Source organism: Micropterus dolomieu, linkage group LG14 (assembly GCF_021292245.1).
Source record: "Micropterus dolomieu isolate WLL.071019.BEF.003 ecotype Adirondacks linkage group LG14, ASM2129224v1, whole genome shotgun sequence".
NCBI lineage: Eukaryota > Metazoa > Chordata > Actinopteri > Centrarchiformes > Centrarchidae > Micropterus > Micropterus dolomieu.
In genome coordinates, this window is record NC_060163.1 from 24,571,471 (window position 1) to 24,588,860 (window position 17,390).

Here is a 17,390-nt window from a genome sequence, read left to right on the forward strand (position 1 = left end):
AGAGGTTTCAGGGTTGTTTGCGAGGGATGAGCTGAATAGAGGCAGACGGAAATTTACTATTAATCTGAGCCGCCAATAGATTCTGCAGGTGTGAAATTGGCTCCATGACATATACAGTACATCCAGAGATGGTCATTATGGATTTCAACATGGCCTCCTGATGTAAATCCACAATTATGTAAGAAGCGTGAAGCAAATAAGTACATTTACTTTTAATATAGAACATATTTGAAATGCAACTTTCCAGCATTATATTTATCTGATGGCTGGAGTTCAGCGTTTGAGAGGCTCAGAAAGAGTTTCAGGTAAAAATGTCAGAAAACTGGATTTTATACTGAAGAGTTTGACATTTTAGCTTTTCCTGCATGTAATGAAGTGTCTTTCACAAATGTGTCATTACATTTATTTAGTTTTAAAAATTTTAAAAAGGAAATCTTTTTCTAATCTGGCCACTCTAGTTTTAAATCAAATGTGATTAAAACAGGAGGAAATCATCTTGCTATTGGAAAAGAATATATTATTGCAGTGGATCTCGGATGCCAGCCCCTCTATTCAGGGCTGGCTTTGAGTTTTATTTCAATTGATTCCATCGGAGCATCTTACGGGTTTCCTCCACTCCAGGTCGGATCAGTTTCTTGGAGTTTCTCTTATTTGTGAATTGGAGTTATGTTTTTGCTTAAGTTAATGTTTGTGTGATTGTCTGTGTTAAAAATCCATTGAAAATAGGAAGAAAAAAAAAAACAGGAGAAAACAATGCATTTGTTGTTTTCAGCAGGGGATTAATACACCTTTGGCGGTCAAGTGAGCATTCTCATCTCAGAGCGTCATTACAGACGCTTTCAGACAGCGTGACAAAGCGTAATTATTTAAACGCTAAAAAAACTTTCAGCATCCGTATGAAACGCCGCAATTTGCGACGTCGCAGCAACACAAAGGAGGCTAAACCTACAGCTGTGACTTGCAGGCCGGTCGACATGCGTAAAGTCGCTGACTTAGGTTTAGGCCCAAACATTTCTGATGGTTATGGTAAGGGTAGGGAGCTTTGGGGAGCTGTCAACTGAAGACGGTGATAACAAGCTTCTAGCAGGTTCATAAAACATACTATATAAAACTCAACAATCCAGCAGGGACTGGCTGTGAAGCTCGGTTCTTAAAGGGAGGCTGATTGGCTTGATGACGGCCAGGTGTGCTGATTGCTGACAGCAGGCAGGTGAGGAAAAGAAAGCCAGAGGTAACGCCCACAGCCACCGACTGAGAGAAAGGGAGCGAGGGAGACAGAGGACAGACAGACAAAAACCAAAACCTACCAAGCACATATTCACCCAAAAGGAAAAAAAACAGGTGTCACTAGCAGGAATCACGGCCGGGGGGTCGAGACAGTGTGTGGGACTGAGTCAAAATAAACTACAGTGTGTGTGTTCATGGTGATGAAGGAACATGTCACCCAGTGCAACAGTGAGGCTCACTGATGTGTTTTTAATAGTTCTGGGACAACAATGGAGCTCTACGGCTCAGAGGAAGACGAGATATCAGGCAGTGATACACACAATGTACTTTTTTGAAGGAAACATTAATTGTTGCTTTTGATCCCTTCATTTCTTGACATTAAGAAAAAAATAATATCACCAGATGTATCCTTCATCCATGTGAAAGGAACCGTTCTTCAGTAGACCTGTTTGATGCTGCTGAAGTAAATCTTTGTATTATTGGAACATTATTGCCTGTACAATTGTTTGAGCACACGTCACTGTTTGGTGCTTACTGTCATCTTTGTTCATGTCACCCTTTGCTTGGTTTAGAAATTAAAATATGCCGTTTTGTTCCCATTCCAAAATACCATTTGACCCAGAACAGGCAGAGAATATTTACTTAAATGTGACCTTGAGTTGTGACCAGCCATTACAAGGACAGGAATGAACTCTTCTTATGTACCTTTAGGGAGTATTTTAAACCAAGTTGTGCATGTGACCTCTTCTGTAAGACAAAAACAGACCCAACAACAGGCTGTGGAATCTATTTTCTAAATATGTAATGAAGAGAAAATTTAAAAAAAGATGTTTTGTGATTCATGCTATCAGGCACATTAAATAAATTTAATAAAAAATGGAATGATTTCTGTTGACCGTGTGATGAATATCAACTGCTGCATCCCAGTAAGCAATACAGAAAACATTCAGCTTAACCCCCAGTAATTTCTGCCTCCAATCTAACAGGCCTGATCAATATCGAGTCATGTCTGAGCATGACCGTCGACTGCCAAGGTTCATTATTTGCTTGAGTGACCCCTGAGAGCAGTGTAAAGTCAGGGGTATAACACCGCATGTCAAATAAACACATTAAATGATGTGCAGCTGCAGGGCAAGGGAAGCCAAGCTGAGTCAAAAGGAGCTCACGTAGGCCTCAGATTTGCAAATGGTTCGTCAACAGCCTGAACTGATGGATGAATTAGTTCTTCAAATGAGCTCCTTTAATGCACTGTTTGCTTTGGAGCCTTGCTATCGTCAACAATTTGCAGTCGTGAGACGTGCATTCTCAGTGGGTTTAGCTAAATTAAGGACACATTTGTCTTGTACAAAACTGATCTCTGCGATTTCCTCGCTTGTAATTGTGTTAGTTTCAACTGCTGTTAAGAATGCGTTCATAAAATTAGGAAGCTGCTGCTGCTGCTGCTGCTGGGTGTTGTTAGTCTTTAGTCCATGCCTGTTGTTGGTGTGTGTGTGTGTGTGTGTTCTCCCCTCTTGATTGTGTTTTGTGCATCAGATGTTGTGCATACAAAAATGACATATAAAGAAATGGGAAATGGTTCATGGTGTGCCATCAAATGTCATTAAAACTGCAACTTTACAGGGCTGAAGCTAATCAAACTTAATGAAAAAGGTTCCTGCTGGAGCTATAACACCACCATCTGCAAACTGTTTTGACGTTTTCTGGCTGTAGCTTAATCTTCAATCTCCTTTGTGCATTGCATTGTGGGATGACAAGTCAAAATCAAGCAAATTCAAGCGGTGTCCCGGCTCCATAGTACGTAGGACCTGGTCAACATGGATGTTGATCAAACTGCATTTTGACAGTTTACTTATTTCTCGCCATGCTAGCAGTGTGGCTCTCGGGAGGGCAATGTCGATCCACCACTCTTGTCCAGAATGAAATACTGCCATTAAATTTGGTGCAGACATCCACGGCCCCCCAGAGTACGCATACTAATGATTTTTATGATCTTCTGACCTTCCATCTAGCCCTAAGGTGAAATATTTATCCAGTGAAATATCTCAACGCCTACAGGATGGATTGGCACCACATTTGGTAGACATTCATGTTTTCCAGAAGATGAATACTCGTGACTTTGGTGATGCCCTGACTTTTCCTCTAGCGCCACCATGAGGTTGACATTTGTGGTTTTTAGTGAAATGCTTCAACAATTATTGTATAGATTACCATATATTTGTGTTTTAAACATTATACCCGCCACATCAGCATGAGAGCATTGTCATTGTGAGCGCATTAGCATGCTGATGTTAGCATTCAGCTCAAAGCACAGCATCACTGCGCTGCTAGCGTGGTTATACACTCTTAGTCTTGTTTTGACTTTTCCAGTGTGAACACAAAGTCACACACACATTTAAAACCTGTATAAATTAGTAAGCAACTGGGACACAAATTAAGTCAAATCTTAAGAAACAACATTTTGCTTGTTAAGTGTAATTGGACTTTTAACGGGTTATTAAAATATGCAGTTTGGACACTGCATTAGTCTGCGTACTGACCGCTTTGTGTGTATTAACTGTCTCTTTTCCAGTGTGAATACTGATTTGGATCACAGTCAATACAGAAACATTTCTTTTTATTCCCTGTCAGATTTATTGTAGTTTTCCATCAGTTTTTCCTGTACAGGATTTCTCTCTTTTGCACTCTTTTCCTCATCTCTTTCTATTTCGTTTGATCTTTTCCCTCCCTAATCCACAGATCAATCCCTCCTCCTCTCTCTCTCTCATTCCCCTCCATCACCCTCCCGTCATTATAACTCTCCTCTGCCTCAATTCTCCCCTCTCCCTCTCTTCACTCGTTGCACTGATGTGCCGGCTGCCTGGACTCCACTTCTCCCCCTCCCCCTCCCCCTCCTCCTCCTTCCCCTCCTCCTCCTCCTCCCCCTCTTCTCTGTCCTCCTCTTCTCTGTCCTCCTTCACATCTCCTCAGCTGGTGTCCAGCTACAATGTCAAGGATTGTGTAGGAGCATAGGATCGGCTGTAACCCAGGTGGAGAGTCGCTGTGAAAACTGGATGTGAAGGTAAGTAACCAAGACTTGCCATAAAAGGGCAAACAAACCCAAAGAAAAGTCTCTCCGTTCACTGTTTATGCTTGAGTGTCCGAGCTTCTCTGTTGTAAAAGGATGAAATGTTTCTGTTTCTTGTGCAATCAGCGCTGTTATACATCATTGACTTCAAATGTTGGTGCAAGGTACAGTCTTATTATGAAAGTTATTTAGGGGAGCAGGGAGTGAATCTGGATTGTCTCACTCCCAATTGTTTCATAATTGACATTGTCGTGAACTCAGTTTTCATATTAACAGAATTGGCTTGAAGTGTTTTCTTGTTATTTCACACCCTAAATCATATCTGAGAAATCTGAGAAAGAGACATTTGTCATCATATAAGCCTGTAATTTCTGGTGCCAAAACAACTTCTGGATTCTGTCTTCCTAACAACACTGTCAACGGGTCATGAATGAACTTTGAACAGCAGTGCAGCTCACAATCTGCATGATGAGGAGATTTATTTGAAGCCAGATTCTAGCTTTGCGTGTCAGCCATCGCTTTGTTCCATCCAACGAGCTGGGTTAAGATACAGCAAAACCAGCATCGCCAGCTTCCAATTTTAAACCTGAAGTAACTCTTACTTTCCTCCTAAACACCAAAATGCAGCCTCCGTGCTCTCGTGTGAAACAGTACGTTTGCTGTACAGTAATGCTGGCAGCACCCTTTATCTCCCAGCGCTGTTGTTTCAGGTGCACCGTCTCTTGATGAATAATTAAGAGGACTCAGTGGAGTGTAGATAAAGTTCAGATCAGCTTCCTGGGCAGTGAACCCCCTGCAGAGCCACGTCATATATCCTCCAGCTGCATCTCAACCCTCAGAAGACCATCCAATAAAAAAAGAGTCTTAATGAGAAACATGCCTGAGCTTCTGATCTTCACAGACCAGTCGCTCGGCTTGCCTGGTTAAAGGCAATGTTTTGTTAGGGATTCTTCAGAGGATACTATCTGCTTACACTTCACTGGAGTACAAACAACCTATTCGTCAATATACCTTATTTCCCTTGTGTAAGAAGACTGTCTGAATGTGGATTTTATATCTGAAGTAAGAAACGGCTTCATTCCCACATAGAATCTGTAGCACCCGAGGGGATCAACGTGTCCTCTGCAGAGGACATTTACCCTAGAATAAAAATGTGATGAAGAGCACGTAGCGAAAAGCGAGAACTCTCCAAGCTCCAAGATTTCATTTGCTGCTTTCAGGATTAAAGAGGACCTCGGCCGGTGTGAAAGAAGTGGCTGCTGGGATATTGATTGGTCAGTGTAATTACTGGTCCCCTGTGCCGTGTTTTGCTGGCAACCTCACAACCCTCTCATTCATAACGATCATCTTTCTCACTGCTGGTCCTGGGATGAGGCTCGGGAGGAAACAGATCAGGTGTCTGAGAGAGGCAGTAATGTCACCTGTGCAGGTCTGCAGAAGCCATTTTAACCTGTTTTTAGAGTAACTTGATATTCGAAGTCAATCCTAGCAGAACTGCTAATTTGCAGTTTGTAGGAGCCAGTAATGTAACTCGTGCTAAAAGTTAAAACCAAACGGGATTTTTTTTACTATCAATTAATTGTTTATTAATTGTCATTTTTGGGAAGCAAAATGCAAAAAATCACTCATTTCAGCTAATATGAATATTTGCTGGATTTCTTTAGTCTTAGTTGACAATTAACTAAATATATTTAGTTTTGGGATGTTCAGATATAGTTAAGCAGTTTGAAGACGTCCCTTTGGACTTTAGAAAATTGTGATTTCTAACTATTTTCTGACATTTTATCAAATAACCAATGTCATCAAATTGCGGATGTTCAAATTTCACGTGCTTCTTGTCCATGTTGGCTTTCAAACTAAGTTGAAATTTTATCTTTTTATATTCTATTGCTGTTTCCAAGTTCAAGTTTCAAACTCACATTTTAACCAACAAGTCCTTAAAGAGCCAAGAAAAACAGAGATAGGAGCACACTGATTGATTTTGGATCAAATGTACACATGTGGTAGTACAATAACATAAATACCAGATAAAACCAATAAAGTCCACCATTCAGATTGGCTTGATTTTAAAGAGGGGACCAAAGATACTGAAGACCACACATTTCAGATCTTCCAACAAGTAACCAAGAAGGTTACCTTAAGACCTTCAAGTGCCTTTGACTGGTTTTGTCAATAAAAGAGCCAATTTTGGATGACATGTGGTCGACTCCAGTGACAAACCTCTTGCTCCTGTCTGCCAACTCTAACATGAGACGACCACGATGCATCAACATCACTTAACTTCCTCATCAGTCTCAAAATACAAAGTAAAAATAAAAAATATTAAAATATTAGTAGTAAATACACAAATTTCAGGCAGCTGCCTTAACTAACAGCCAGAACGCCTGTTTGAAGGGAAATCTAATTCCAGCTATGTTTTAAGAAAGGTATGAAGCAGTGACCTCTCCCCTTTCTGCACAAGGACATACTGAATTACACCATTGATCTTGATGATCCTGATGAGCTTTTCGATCCATGCTTTTCTGCTATTTTATAGCGTTGAGGTAAATTACTGCAGCCACTCATTAAGATATTTCTCAATTTTATGATTGCATTCCTGCTACAGATCATATAATCAACCAGCCATGTAGTCCATATTCAAGGTTTTGGCACTTAAATAGCTTTTACAATGGCAGTAAATAAAATACGACCAACTATTAGAAGTAGTGATTGCCCCTCTCACATGAGGAGGCCGGTTTCACTGATTTGGAGATTGTGGCTCCATGATGATATTTATGCTGGTTAAGCATCCACAAATGGTTTGTCACTGAAAGCTTGAGAGATAACGCAGTCCAAATATGGCTTCATGGATGAATGAAGTAAATTAGGAGAGCAGGCAGAGGAGAGGCAGACTGAGAAAAACAGGATGGATAGCTCCCAGGTGAAAAGGTTAGATGGGCAGACAAGATGATAATGACTCAGGGGAGGGAGGAGGGTGACAGGGTCAGCGCTGTCAGCCCATCTGTTATTATGGAGCTGCAGTTTAATTGACTGAGTCTAAACTCTTTTTGTTTCCACAGTGTATTTTTGAAAAACAGCAAACAGCTTTGTATAGCAAACAAAATTACATCACTCATAATAAAATACATGCTGCATCAACATAAAGCGTATCATCATCTGCATAGAAAATTAGTAATCCAACAGATGCATTGTACATTGTACATCTTTATATATTTATAAAAATCTTATATTAGCCAGGTCGGTCATCTGTCACACATACTAGTTCTAATGCAAACCTACCTAAAATTATTTCATTAGTCTGAATTTCAGGTTTTTAATGAGACATACATTTTTTTTGCATTAAAACAGTTAAATTAAAAGATATTCACCTTTAACATGTAATATTCAACTTTATTCACTTAAATTAAACTAAAGTGGAGTGGAGTTAGATATGTGGAGTTTGCATGTCCTCCCCGTGTTTGCATGGGTTCTCTCCGAGTGCTCCGGCTTCCTCCCACTGTCCAGAGATTGTTTGGTGGGTGGTAGGTTGATTGGTGACCCTAAATTGTCCATGGGTTGTTTGTCTATGTGTGGCCCTGTGATGGACTGGCGACCTGTCCAGGGTGTACCCCACCTTTCGGCCAATGTCAGCTCCAGCCCCCTGCAACCCTGTACGCAGTATAAGCGGTAGAAGATGAATGAATTTATAACAGAAGTTATCTCATTCACTTTTCATATAGAGAAGTTCCAGATCGTAGTCTTTGTAATATTATTTACACAGACCCAACACTTCCCACCATGAGCAAGCACTTGGCCACACTTGCATGGAGAACTTTCATTTTAACAGGCAGAAACCTCGAGCAGAACCTTTGAGTCGGGCCGTTCATTCAACCTGAAGACGTAAATCTTTAAACATGTCACAAATTTATAGTTAGTTTGAATCAAAGCTGCAGCAATGAGCAGTTTTCCATTTGCTCCTTGCTTTCTTAATCAAAACACTGACTCTGAGTCCTAGAAACATTCCTCTGTCTTTCCCTTATTTTCCAGGGGAAGTTCCAAGGTCATGATCAACTGGCCCAATGTGACAGCGCCCGGCTACCAGGAGCTGGGCCTGAAACCTGAGGATCTGCAGAAGTCCAAATGTGTCCTGGGCTTCATCCCTGTCATCTACTACAGTATTCTGCTCTGTGTGGGAGTACCAGGTACACTGTCAGGATGTCATTTAGTGAGAACTGTGTGCAGGGTTGGTTCACCCAAATTGCAGATAAAGTGTTGTCTCTCGTTAATATGCCAAGGTTTTGAGATTTCCAAGACTTCTGTCACCGTCCCTGTACAGGAGAACTGAAATTCCTTTGTGAAGCTCAGTTAAAGAAAATACATGTGGAAAAACTCAACAGCAATGTCTGTCATCAGAAAATAATTCCTGCACGTGAGCAAAATATTACTCTGAACTACAATCAGTGTGTAAACTGAGCACAGTTTGAATCTCTGCTTTGAGATCTATTTATAAGGGAAGATGAAACTGCACAAGACTGAAGATATCATTACACACTGTGAGTTAGAGGTACATTACGGTGCTCTAATAGAACAGTGAGGCAGTATTGTTGTAGCACATGACAAAACACTGATGGCTCTTTTCACAGGTTACAATAATCCAATCATCTGATGATCATTTTGTTTGCATTTATAAAAATTAATCGATCATCAATCGTCCGGCCACTTGTCTTTGGAATCTCTCTGCATCAAAATCTATCGCCTCAATAATTCATAACCGGGAAATACTTGTCACTTAGATGAACGGCGTTCACCTCGGCATTGTTCTTATTACTGTGCTTTGTCTACAAGTCGATGGCGGTGATTTGGCATTGATCCAGCAGGGATTTAGAGAGAGTGGTGTTCAAAACAAGCGAATGTGTCACCGGAGCATTCAGATCTCATCACGTAATTGCCCCAAAGGGAAATAAATGTTGACAGCTGCATGCCTGAAGGGGTCTTAAGACTGGTGCTGTTATCCAAATAGCGACAGTGAAAATATCCTGCTGCTGACAAATGTTAAAAAAAACAGACTCTTTGTATTAGATGTGCTGTAAGGAGACACATAAAATCAATGCTATGTAACATTATATATTGTTATGAATGCCCCCCCACACACACACACACACAAATGCACCACTGCCTTTAAAATGTGGATTTACTTATTGATTGTTATGTTATGAAAACAGCTTTATTTCTATACAGCGCTAAAAACAGTCACAGCTATGTAAAACTCCCCCCCTAGTTGTTTACTATAATAGAAAATATACATTTTGACAAACTGACATCTTAATTTTGTTTGTTATGCCGCATAAATACGGCATAGCTAAATCCATTCAATATGGAGAATAAGTAATATCAGTTCAATTAGTCTACACATACAATAATCGCAAAGAACTGTTTACTGTAAATGATCAAAATAAAAGAAACAAAAGTTCAAATGGACAAGAAAACAGAAAGATTTGTATTTGTAGCTGTTGCATTTTCCCTCAGACTGGTTAAAGGCAGAGCAGTATGTGCATCTGTAGGTACTACATGGCATCAAATGAAGCCATTGCTATTTGTTACAGTGTGCTTGCCTGGTCAAATTTAATTTTACTGTTTCTGTACCTCCTGCATTATATTAATATAAATAGCAGATAATATGATCTAATTTTCTACTTCTTATTATTCTTGTTTGTTTCTGGCAGTGAACATCCTCACAGCAGTGGCTTTGTCCAGACTTGCCTCCCGCACAAAGAAAGCACTGTACTACTACCTCTTGGCGGTGACGGGCTCAGATATTCTCTCCCAGCTCTTCATCATCTTTGTCGGCTTCCTGCTGGAGACGGCAGTTTTTCACCGTGATGTCCCTGCACTCCTGCTGCACTCTGTCAGCGCTGCAGAGTTCGCCGCCAATCACGCCTCCATCTGGTCTACCGTACCCCTCACTGTGGACCGTTATGTGGCGCTGTGCCACCCCCTTCTCCACCGCCAGATCAGCTACCCGGCCCGGGCCAGGAAGATCATTGGGGTGGTCCTGGTGTTATCGCTCGCATCGGGCGTGCCCTTCTTCTGGTGGTCGGACATGTGGAGGAACAGCCACCCGGCCACATCGCTGGACACTGTCCTCGTGTGGACGCATGTAACTATCATCTACTTCCTGCCCTGCAGCATCTTCTTAGTGCTGAACTCTTTGATAATCCACAAGCTGAGGGTGAGGCAGAGGCAGCAGCCCTGCCAGGAGGAGCGTGGGCCGAAGCCTGCGCCTCCCCTGCGCCTTGGGAAAACCACGGCCATGCTGCTGGCCATCACCTCTGTGTTCTCTGTGCTGTGGGCTCCCAGGACTGTCGTGGTCATCTACCACCTGTATGTGTCCTCAGTTCACCGAGACTGGCGCGTCCACCTGGCCTACGACCTGTCCAACATGCTGGCCATGCTCAACACAGGCGTCAACTTCTTCCTCTACTGCTTCGTCAGTAAACCCTTCCGCGGTGCCGTTCGGGACATCGTGCTGCTCAGGGGGGGCCCTCTGTATCCTCAGCGTGCTCTGCCGCACCCACAGGCCCCCAACAACGCCTCCATCTCCTCTCTGTACAGTGGGAACAACAAGCGCTCACAGCGAGACTCCACCCCCTTGTCACCTCGCAGGGCCAGAAAGCCCTCGTGACCCTGCGCCCCCTCCTCTTAATCCAAAACACCCATCATCCCACGGCCCCTGAGCACTTCTGACCCCAGGCACGCTGCGTTCCAGCTACGACCATGGACTCCTGCCAGTCGGCCCTGGAGCTTTCTCAAAGGGTCCAAAATGAACTCACAAGAAGTGTTTTTTGTATTATAGTATGTCACCGCGTGTTGTTGTTCCATGTAAATCAGAGAAGTTGACAGCGTATTTATTTTTCTTCAAAAGAATTTGACAAAATAAAAGTAGGTTTGGGGATTTTTTTCTTTTCCGTACATGGTAGTAATGTGACAAAATCTTTTTTATATTGTTACGAGAAAAGATTAATTCAGTAGTTAGATCCATGGTTAGGACACAGAAGGGAAAACAAATCAAGGAATATCATTTTTGCATGCTGCTACAGTGTGTGCAGTGTAATCCATTCATCCACCCAATCATTCTTTTATCATGTCAAGTGGCATTCAGTTTGCTTCAATCTATTTTAATTACTCTGCTGTAATATCCACTCTGGAAGCAGCAGAGAGGGCTGCTATGTCTGCAGTTGTGTAAAGACGCTGAATGGCTAAAAGACAATCCGGCCTGCTGCGCACAGCCAATCGAGCAAAGAAATTGCACTCCGTCAACCAAACCAAACCACAGCTGCTAAAGCGAGTGTTTATTTTTCATGAAATGCAACTCGATGGAGCCTTACGTGAAAGCTTGCTGTGGCAGGAGTGAAGACGCTGCTCTTCAAACAGCCCCTACATCACCAACATGGCCTATATGGCTAAACAAACCACAGATTAGCCTGATGGTCTGCACAAACACACACACACACACAAACTCACAAGCACAGGTACACACTCTAATGCATGTACGAACACACACACAGACATCATCTGGTACATTTCCATTTGTTACAACAGGACTTTTCATGTATCGTCATCGCGATTTCATGGAAAATTTACTGTTTCACTTTTAACAGTGCTAAGTCATTTGACATTTGATATCTGCATCAAGTCTCTCGTGGAATTGACATATTGTCATTTCTACTCTTATTGTGATGGGACACACAACACAAAATACAATGCTTTTCAAAATGTACATATATTCACACTATGGCTGTGTAAATATGTAGCTGGACCCAAGAGGCAGTTAGCTTTGTTCAATGCAAAGACTGAAAACAGGGGAAACAGCCAGGCTGTGCTCACCTCACTAATAGCACATCATATGTTGCTTGTCACATGCAAAAATAGAAGCGTGAAAAAACAGCAATTACCCCTCGTTGAACTGCAAATTGTCATTTTCACACATATATATGACTGCCGGTCAAATGACTAATATGAAATTGCCCCCTCGCAATGACTCGCAACTCTGCAGCGTGTTAATTCTCAGTACTCTCATTAACTGTTTTCAACCAACAAGCTCTGATGAACCCACCTGCCGAGCACCAATCAGCTGACATTCTTAGAGACCAGCTAGTGAACATAGTGGAGCATTTATCAGCGGAAGAACCGGATATTTTTCCCAGGAGTTGGCAATGAGATGTCATCCGGTTTGTCCATTAAGTTGTTTTGTAGTTCTTTTGCCCTGAAGTGTAAAAAAATACATTAATGCAGCTTTCATTTTTGTCATCATCACAAACATTTTTTTATGCTTCACTCAATCCAGTCTCAAGTGCAGTGTATACATCTTCCTCTCACAGTTTAGATCTTCCGTTTACTCCTCTGACCCCCCGTTTAGGTTTAAGGTTTCTAAAGCAAGCCACCTGCCCGCTCTCCTTGCTCTTCAGTCCTCGTTGTGTTTACTGTAACAGTAAGAGACACTGAGTTCCTCCCACACTGAGTTCTGTGAATCATAAGCAGTTTCTTTGAAGATGTCTCCTGATGTCTGACAGTAACAGAGGGGGGGGTAGCGGTGGCGACCTTACACTGGTGAAGACAGTGGGGGTCCTAAGAGATGACTGAATAAACAGTTAAGACCATAATGCAAAGCTAAGATGTCAGGGCAGGATTTCATTAAAGTTTGATGGAGCTGTGTCTGAGCTTTCACACATCCACAGAGCTGTTGCGGAGGATGCATTTAAGGGCAGGCTGACCCCACTAGTCACACGTCTGCCTGCCACCTGTCCTTTGTGCCTGTTCAAACACCTGGTCGTGTCCCCCGTCTCCGCACCTATTCAGCCCTGCCTGCAGCTCAGCAGGTGGCCGAAGCATCAAATGAGAAGGCAAAGCACCACAGAGAGTGACAAGTGTATCCTATCAGACGTCTAAATAAAGGAAAAGCATGCTTTATGGACAGTTAAAGGTGGTACTTGAAAAATATGATTTTCCTTAAAAAGCGAAAGCATTCGTTGTTGGCTCAAATGTCAAACACACAAAACATTAGGTGTTTGTTCAGTCAGTTTAAAGTGACATATAAATGTGAAAATGACAAATATATTTCCAGTGAGAGGCAACGCAGGAAGTAGCGTTACATTCTTAACCCCTTACTGCCGATTGTCACAAATTCGCATCACACCTCTTCCTTTCGGACTGCAGCTGAGATATCGTTTGGTATCCCCAAATGCCTGTTTGTGCATATTCGTACATATACGTACCTGGGAACGTTTTGCAAACACTGGTTTCTCGTTTATGCCTGTTGACGCTAATTTGCATCATACCTAAATCATACCTGAATTTACATATTTTCTATGTTCTATAGGCAAATTAACAATTTTCACTTAATTTGACATCAACCTGAAAGCAAATGAAAACAGAAATTATTTATTTCATTTTTTTCTTGTAAACAAATTCAGGGAGTTAAAGCTGGACAGAAACTGGACGTTTTTGTCACACTGTTTGGATCAATCATCAATTCACTCTCACGGTGCTTTTGGTTAAATGTTAAAAAAATAACAACCTTTTTTGTGACATTGTTGATATTCAGTATTAAACAAAGACCGCGATCATTTCCAAACCTTGACCGAAAGCTTTGAGTTTCCTATAACCACAAAAACATTAATCATGCTTTAGTTGCCATGAGCAGAGTAGTAGTAGGCTGGAATATGAGTGGAATTTGCAGAGCAGGCGGTGTTTTATCGATCACTTGGTAAAAGGTAAATAAACTGTTTTGTTGTTCAGGTATGAGGCCTTGGTGGAAGATATTTGGGGATTTATTTGTAGAGATTTAGAGAAATCTGTCACTGAGAGTTCTGTTGTCACCCCAGTATGGTGGAGGTTTCATTTGTGTTGCTCAAAAAGTGAAAAAAAAACAGTAACATATCTTTCAGACACGTTGTTGAACGTTGTTTCACTGGATAAATCCACAGAGGGTAGCTTTCACTTAGAAAACAATGAAATGACAATCCCCATTCACTTAAAGTTTCTTTCTAAGTCTAATTATTCTGAACAACCAGCACATTATTTTGTTGAAAATATGTTTCAAGAGTTTTTGCCAGTTTTTGAATGCTGTCTTACATTTTAAATTTGGTATCAACACAATTGCATGTTTTTTGACCACTAAACTAATTGTTTAAATTGATGTTTCAACTCTCTGAAAGTTGAAGTGGGAAAAAAAACAACTGATGACTGGAAGGCAGGAAAACAATGAAAACACTGTATTCACTTTTGTAGTTGGTGGGTAAAAAAAAATGTGTTTCCTTACTAACTTGTTCACCTCTTACTTTAATATTGAACAACCTGACATGGATCACTTGCTGTTACTTTGGATGTACAGTCAGAAAGTATTTTGTTTCTCTGCTTTGGTGCATCTGAACATGATGAACGTTCAAAGACGTCTTCTGCAGCATGTTAAAGTGGCTTCATTGTTTACATTATTGCTCGATTTTCTTTTGGCTCAAGTATAATGGTAATGCGGAATGAAACTGTCTGTAAGCACTGAGAATAGTTTTATATGGAGAGGAAATAAATGTTTAACACAGGATTGGAGCAGTTTATTTTATACTGTGCAATCACAGAGAGCCTGGGAGAGCCTGTATATCAGGTGAGTCTGCTATACTGTAAATTACAGAAACTGCAGAAAACCTGTCAACCTCAAAATTTACAAGCAGGATTAATTTAGAAGCAAGATAGAGGATGTAAATCAGTCAGTGATGTAGATGTTTTTCAGATTTATTGTAGCGATTATCCCAAATCATTAAAACACAATCAGTTTCTGCTCTTAAATGAGCTTCATCTGCCTGTGTACTGTAGGTCAGTGTTGTACAAACTGTGTAGAAAGAACAGAAAAATAATAGAAAGATCAGGCAGTAATGAGTTAGTCCTTGCAGAGTTACAGAATGAAGGATGCTCTTCTCTAATGTCTCGGTAATGTCTGGGTTTTCGATTCAAGGTCAATAGCGACCTCCAGGACTGAAATAACGTGGGATGAGCTCTGGAATGAGACACGGCGGTGGTGGAGGTCAGACTCGGACACTAAAGTGACGACACTGAAAATGGAGCTGATCTATATCTGGAAACAGACAACTCAGACTTTACCACTAATCTGACGGCCACAAGGAGGCAGACGGATGGAACCGACGAGAGAAATTCAGCCCTGGAAAAAACCTGTTACAGTAGGTTCACAAGCCAGGTGGATGATTTAATTACAAAGAATGAAAGCTAAAAGCTGGACTTCCTTCCCATCAGTGAGAGCCATATGGGGGAGCTGAAAATGGAGAGCGAAAGTCCAAACAAGAAGCCGTCCACTGTGTAGACATCAGCCAGTGGCCTCGCTGAGGGAAATGAAGCAGGGAAAATCAGCTCTTGAGCAACAAGTGTGAGTAAGAGAGTAAACTGGAGGATCATATAAAGAGCAGGAGGAGCTGTCATCTGGGGGGACTGGTCCTTTAATCATTGACCAAGACCTCAAACGCACCAAAATCTTCACTTCGACTGTCATTGCTTAAAGCCCGATTTCAAGAGAACAATTTTTCAGGGCAGATTCAGCACTGACCATCAGTGAGGACGGACCCTATTTTATTTACTTTAGGACCTACAGAGTGTACAGCACTGCCAGGGCTGCACAATCCTCAGATATAAGAAAAATAAAGAAAGTGAACATCAAAGACAATGATTTTTTAAATTCCTAAATCATGTTTTAAAATATTAGGGCTCTGTAAAAGGTGCGATTGTGCAAAATATCCTGAGTCAGACTCGTGGCCTCTGACCCTTAAGTAGCCTTAAAGTCGGAAAAGTAATCTTATTACACACCTGCTATCATTCATATTCATTACATATTCTATATCAGTGGTTCTCAAACATTTTCACGTCAAAGACCCCTAAAACTGACACAAATTAGACCACAGACCCCCATTTGATAAGATTTGTTCAGAGGATCGCCCATCTGATAGGATTTGGGCTTTTAGATGTTTTATTCCAGAAAATGAAATCGATGAGCATAATAGTCATGTGTTCAGTCACTACATTACTTATGGATGGAATTATAGTGAAGATTTTTGCTGGGAACCCCCTCAAGGACCCCTGGGGGACCCCTGGGGGACCCCGGACCCCGCTTTGAGAACAAATGTTCTATATCAGCATTTTACATTAAAGAGTTAGTGGAAAAAAGTTGAAAAGGTCAAAATAATTTGGATGCTTTGTGCATCAGTTTGTACTTAACCATAACTCACCGGGGGGTCGGTGGTTACTGCAGGGCCACCTGTGGGTTAAAATCACTCAGACTTGATATGTGCACCTGTCATCTAAATAAGTTTCAAACTGCACGCTCCATTTAAAAAAGAATACCAGCTTCAGGCTACCTGCACCTACCAGACATTTAGCATGTAAAGTAAATAATTAATTTGCTTTTTTCCTGGAAAGAAGGGCTACTGTACAAGTACTTTTTCTATTGTGGTATTTATTTGTCTTAAGTAAAGAATTCCTGCAAACCAATGAAGGAAATGAACTCGTTATCAACTTCCATCTTGAAAAAGGCACTTTCAGAAGAAGCTTTTCAGCCAGTTTTATTTATTTATTTTATATTTTACATACTGTAGTTACTATTTTAGACTCTTTAACTGTTGAAAAAATAAAGTGCTTTATGTTCTCTATTTCGTTTAGAAAGGTTGTGAATTATGACCCAAAAAAAGTACATTTAATGAGTTTGTTGTTCAGACACAGTAACAACATGAGTTTCAATGCAGGCCACCTTTTTATTTTACTGCCTCCTTCACGAGGCAGAATGTCTCTGAGCTGCTGCTGGATGTAACTCTCTTCACCAGCAGATGTCCCCACACACCACTCACACTGATCGAGTCTGTTAATCCAACACCAAGGACAAAAAAAGTTCAAATTAAATTTAAATGATCAGGCAGAGAGAAGTGGATTATTTAGAGTAGTTGTCTGAGATATTGTTATAAAACTGTATTTTCGGGCATTAAAGTGCGTGTGTGCGTGTGTGTGTGTGTGTGTGTGTGGTGGTGGTAGTGGTGGTAGTGGTGGGGGGGGGGGGGGGGGGGGGGGGGGG

General features: G+C 41.3%; 2 protein-coding genes across 3 annotated transcripts in view; both read left to right on the plus strand.

Moving 5' to 3' along the window:
* The window catches only part of LOC123982851 (zinc finger protein 502-like), a 441,737-nt gene that overhangs the window by 218,065 nt on the left and 206,282 nt on the right, over positions 1-17,390 (plus strand). The window lies entirely within an intron of this gene.
* gpr142 (G protein-coupled receptor 142) lies at positions 8,316-11,133 on the plus strand. Its single transcript, XM_046068783.1, has 2 exons — positions 8,316-8,472; positions 9,994-11,133. The coding sequence occupies exons 1-2, from the start codon at positions 8,334-8,336 to the stop codon at positions 10,950-10,952; spliced, it is 1,098 nt and encodes a 365-aa protein (XP_045924739.1). The 5' UTR covers positions 8,316-8,333; the 3' UTR covers positions 10,953-11,133.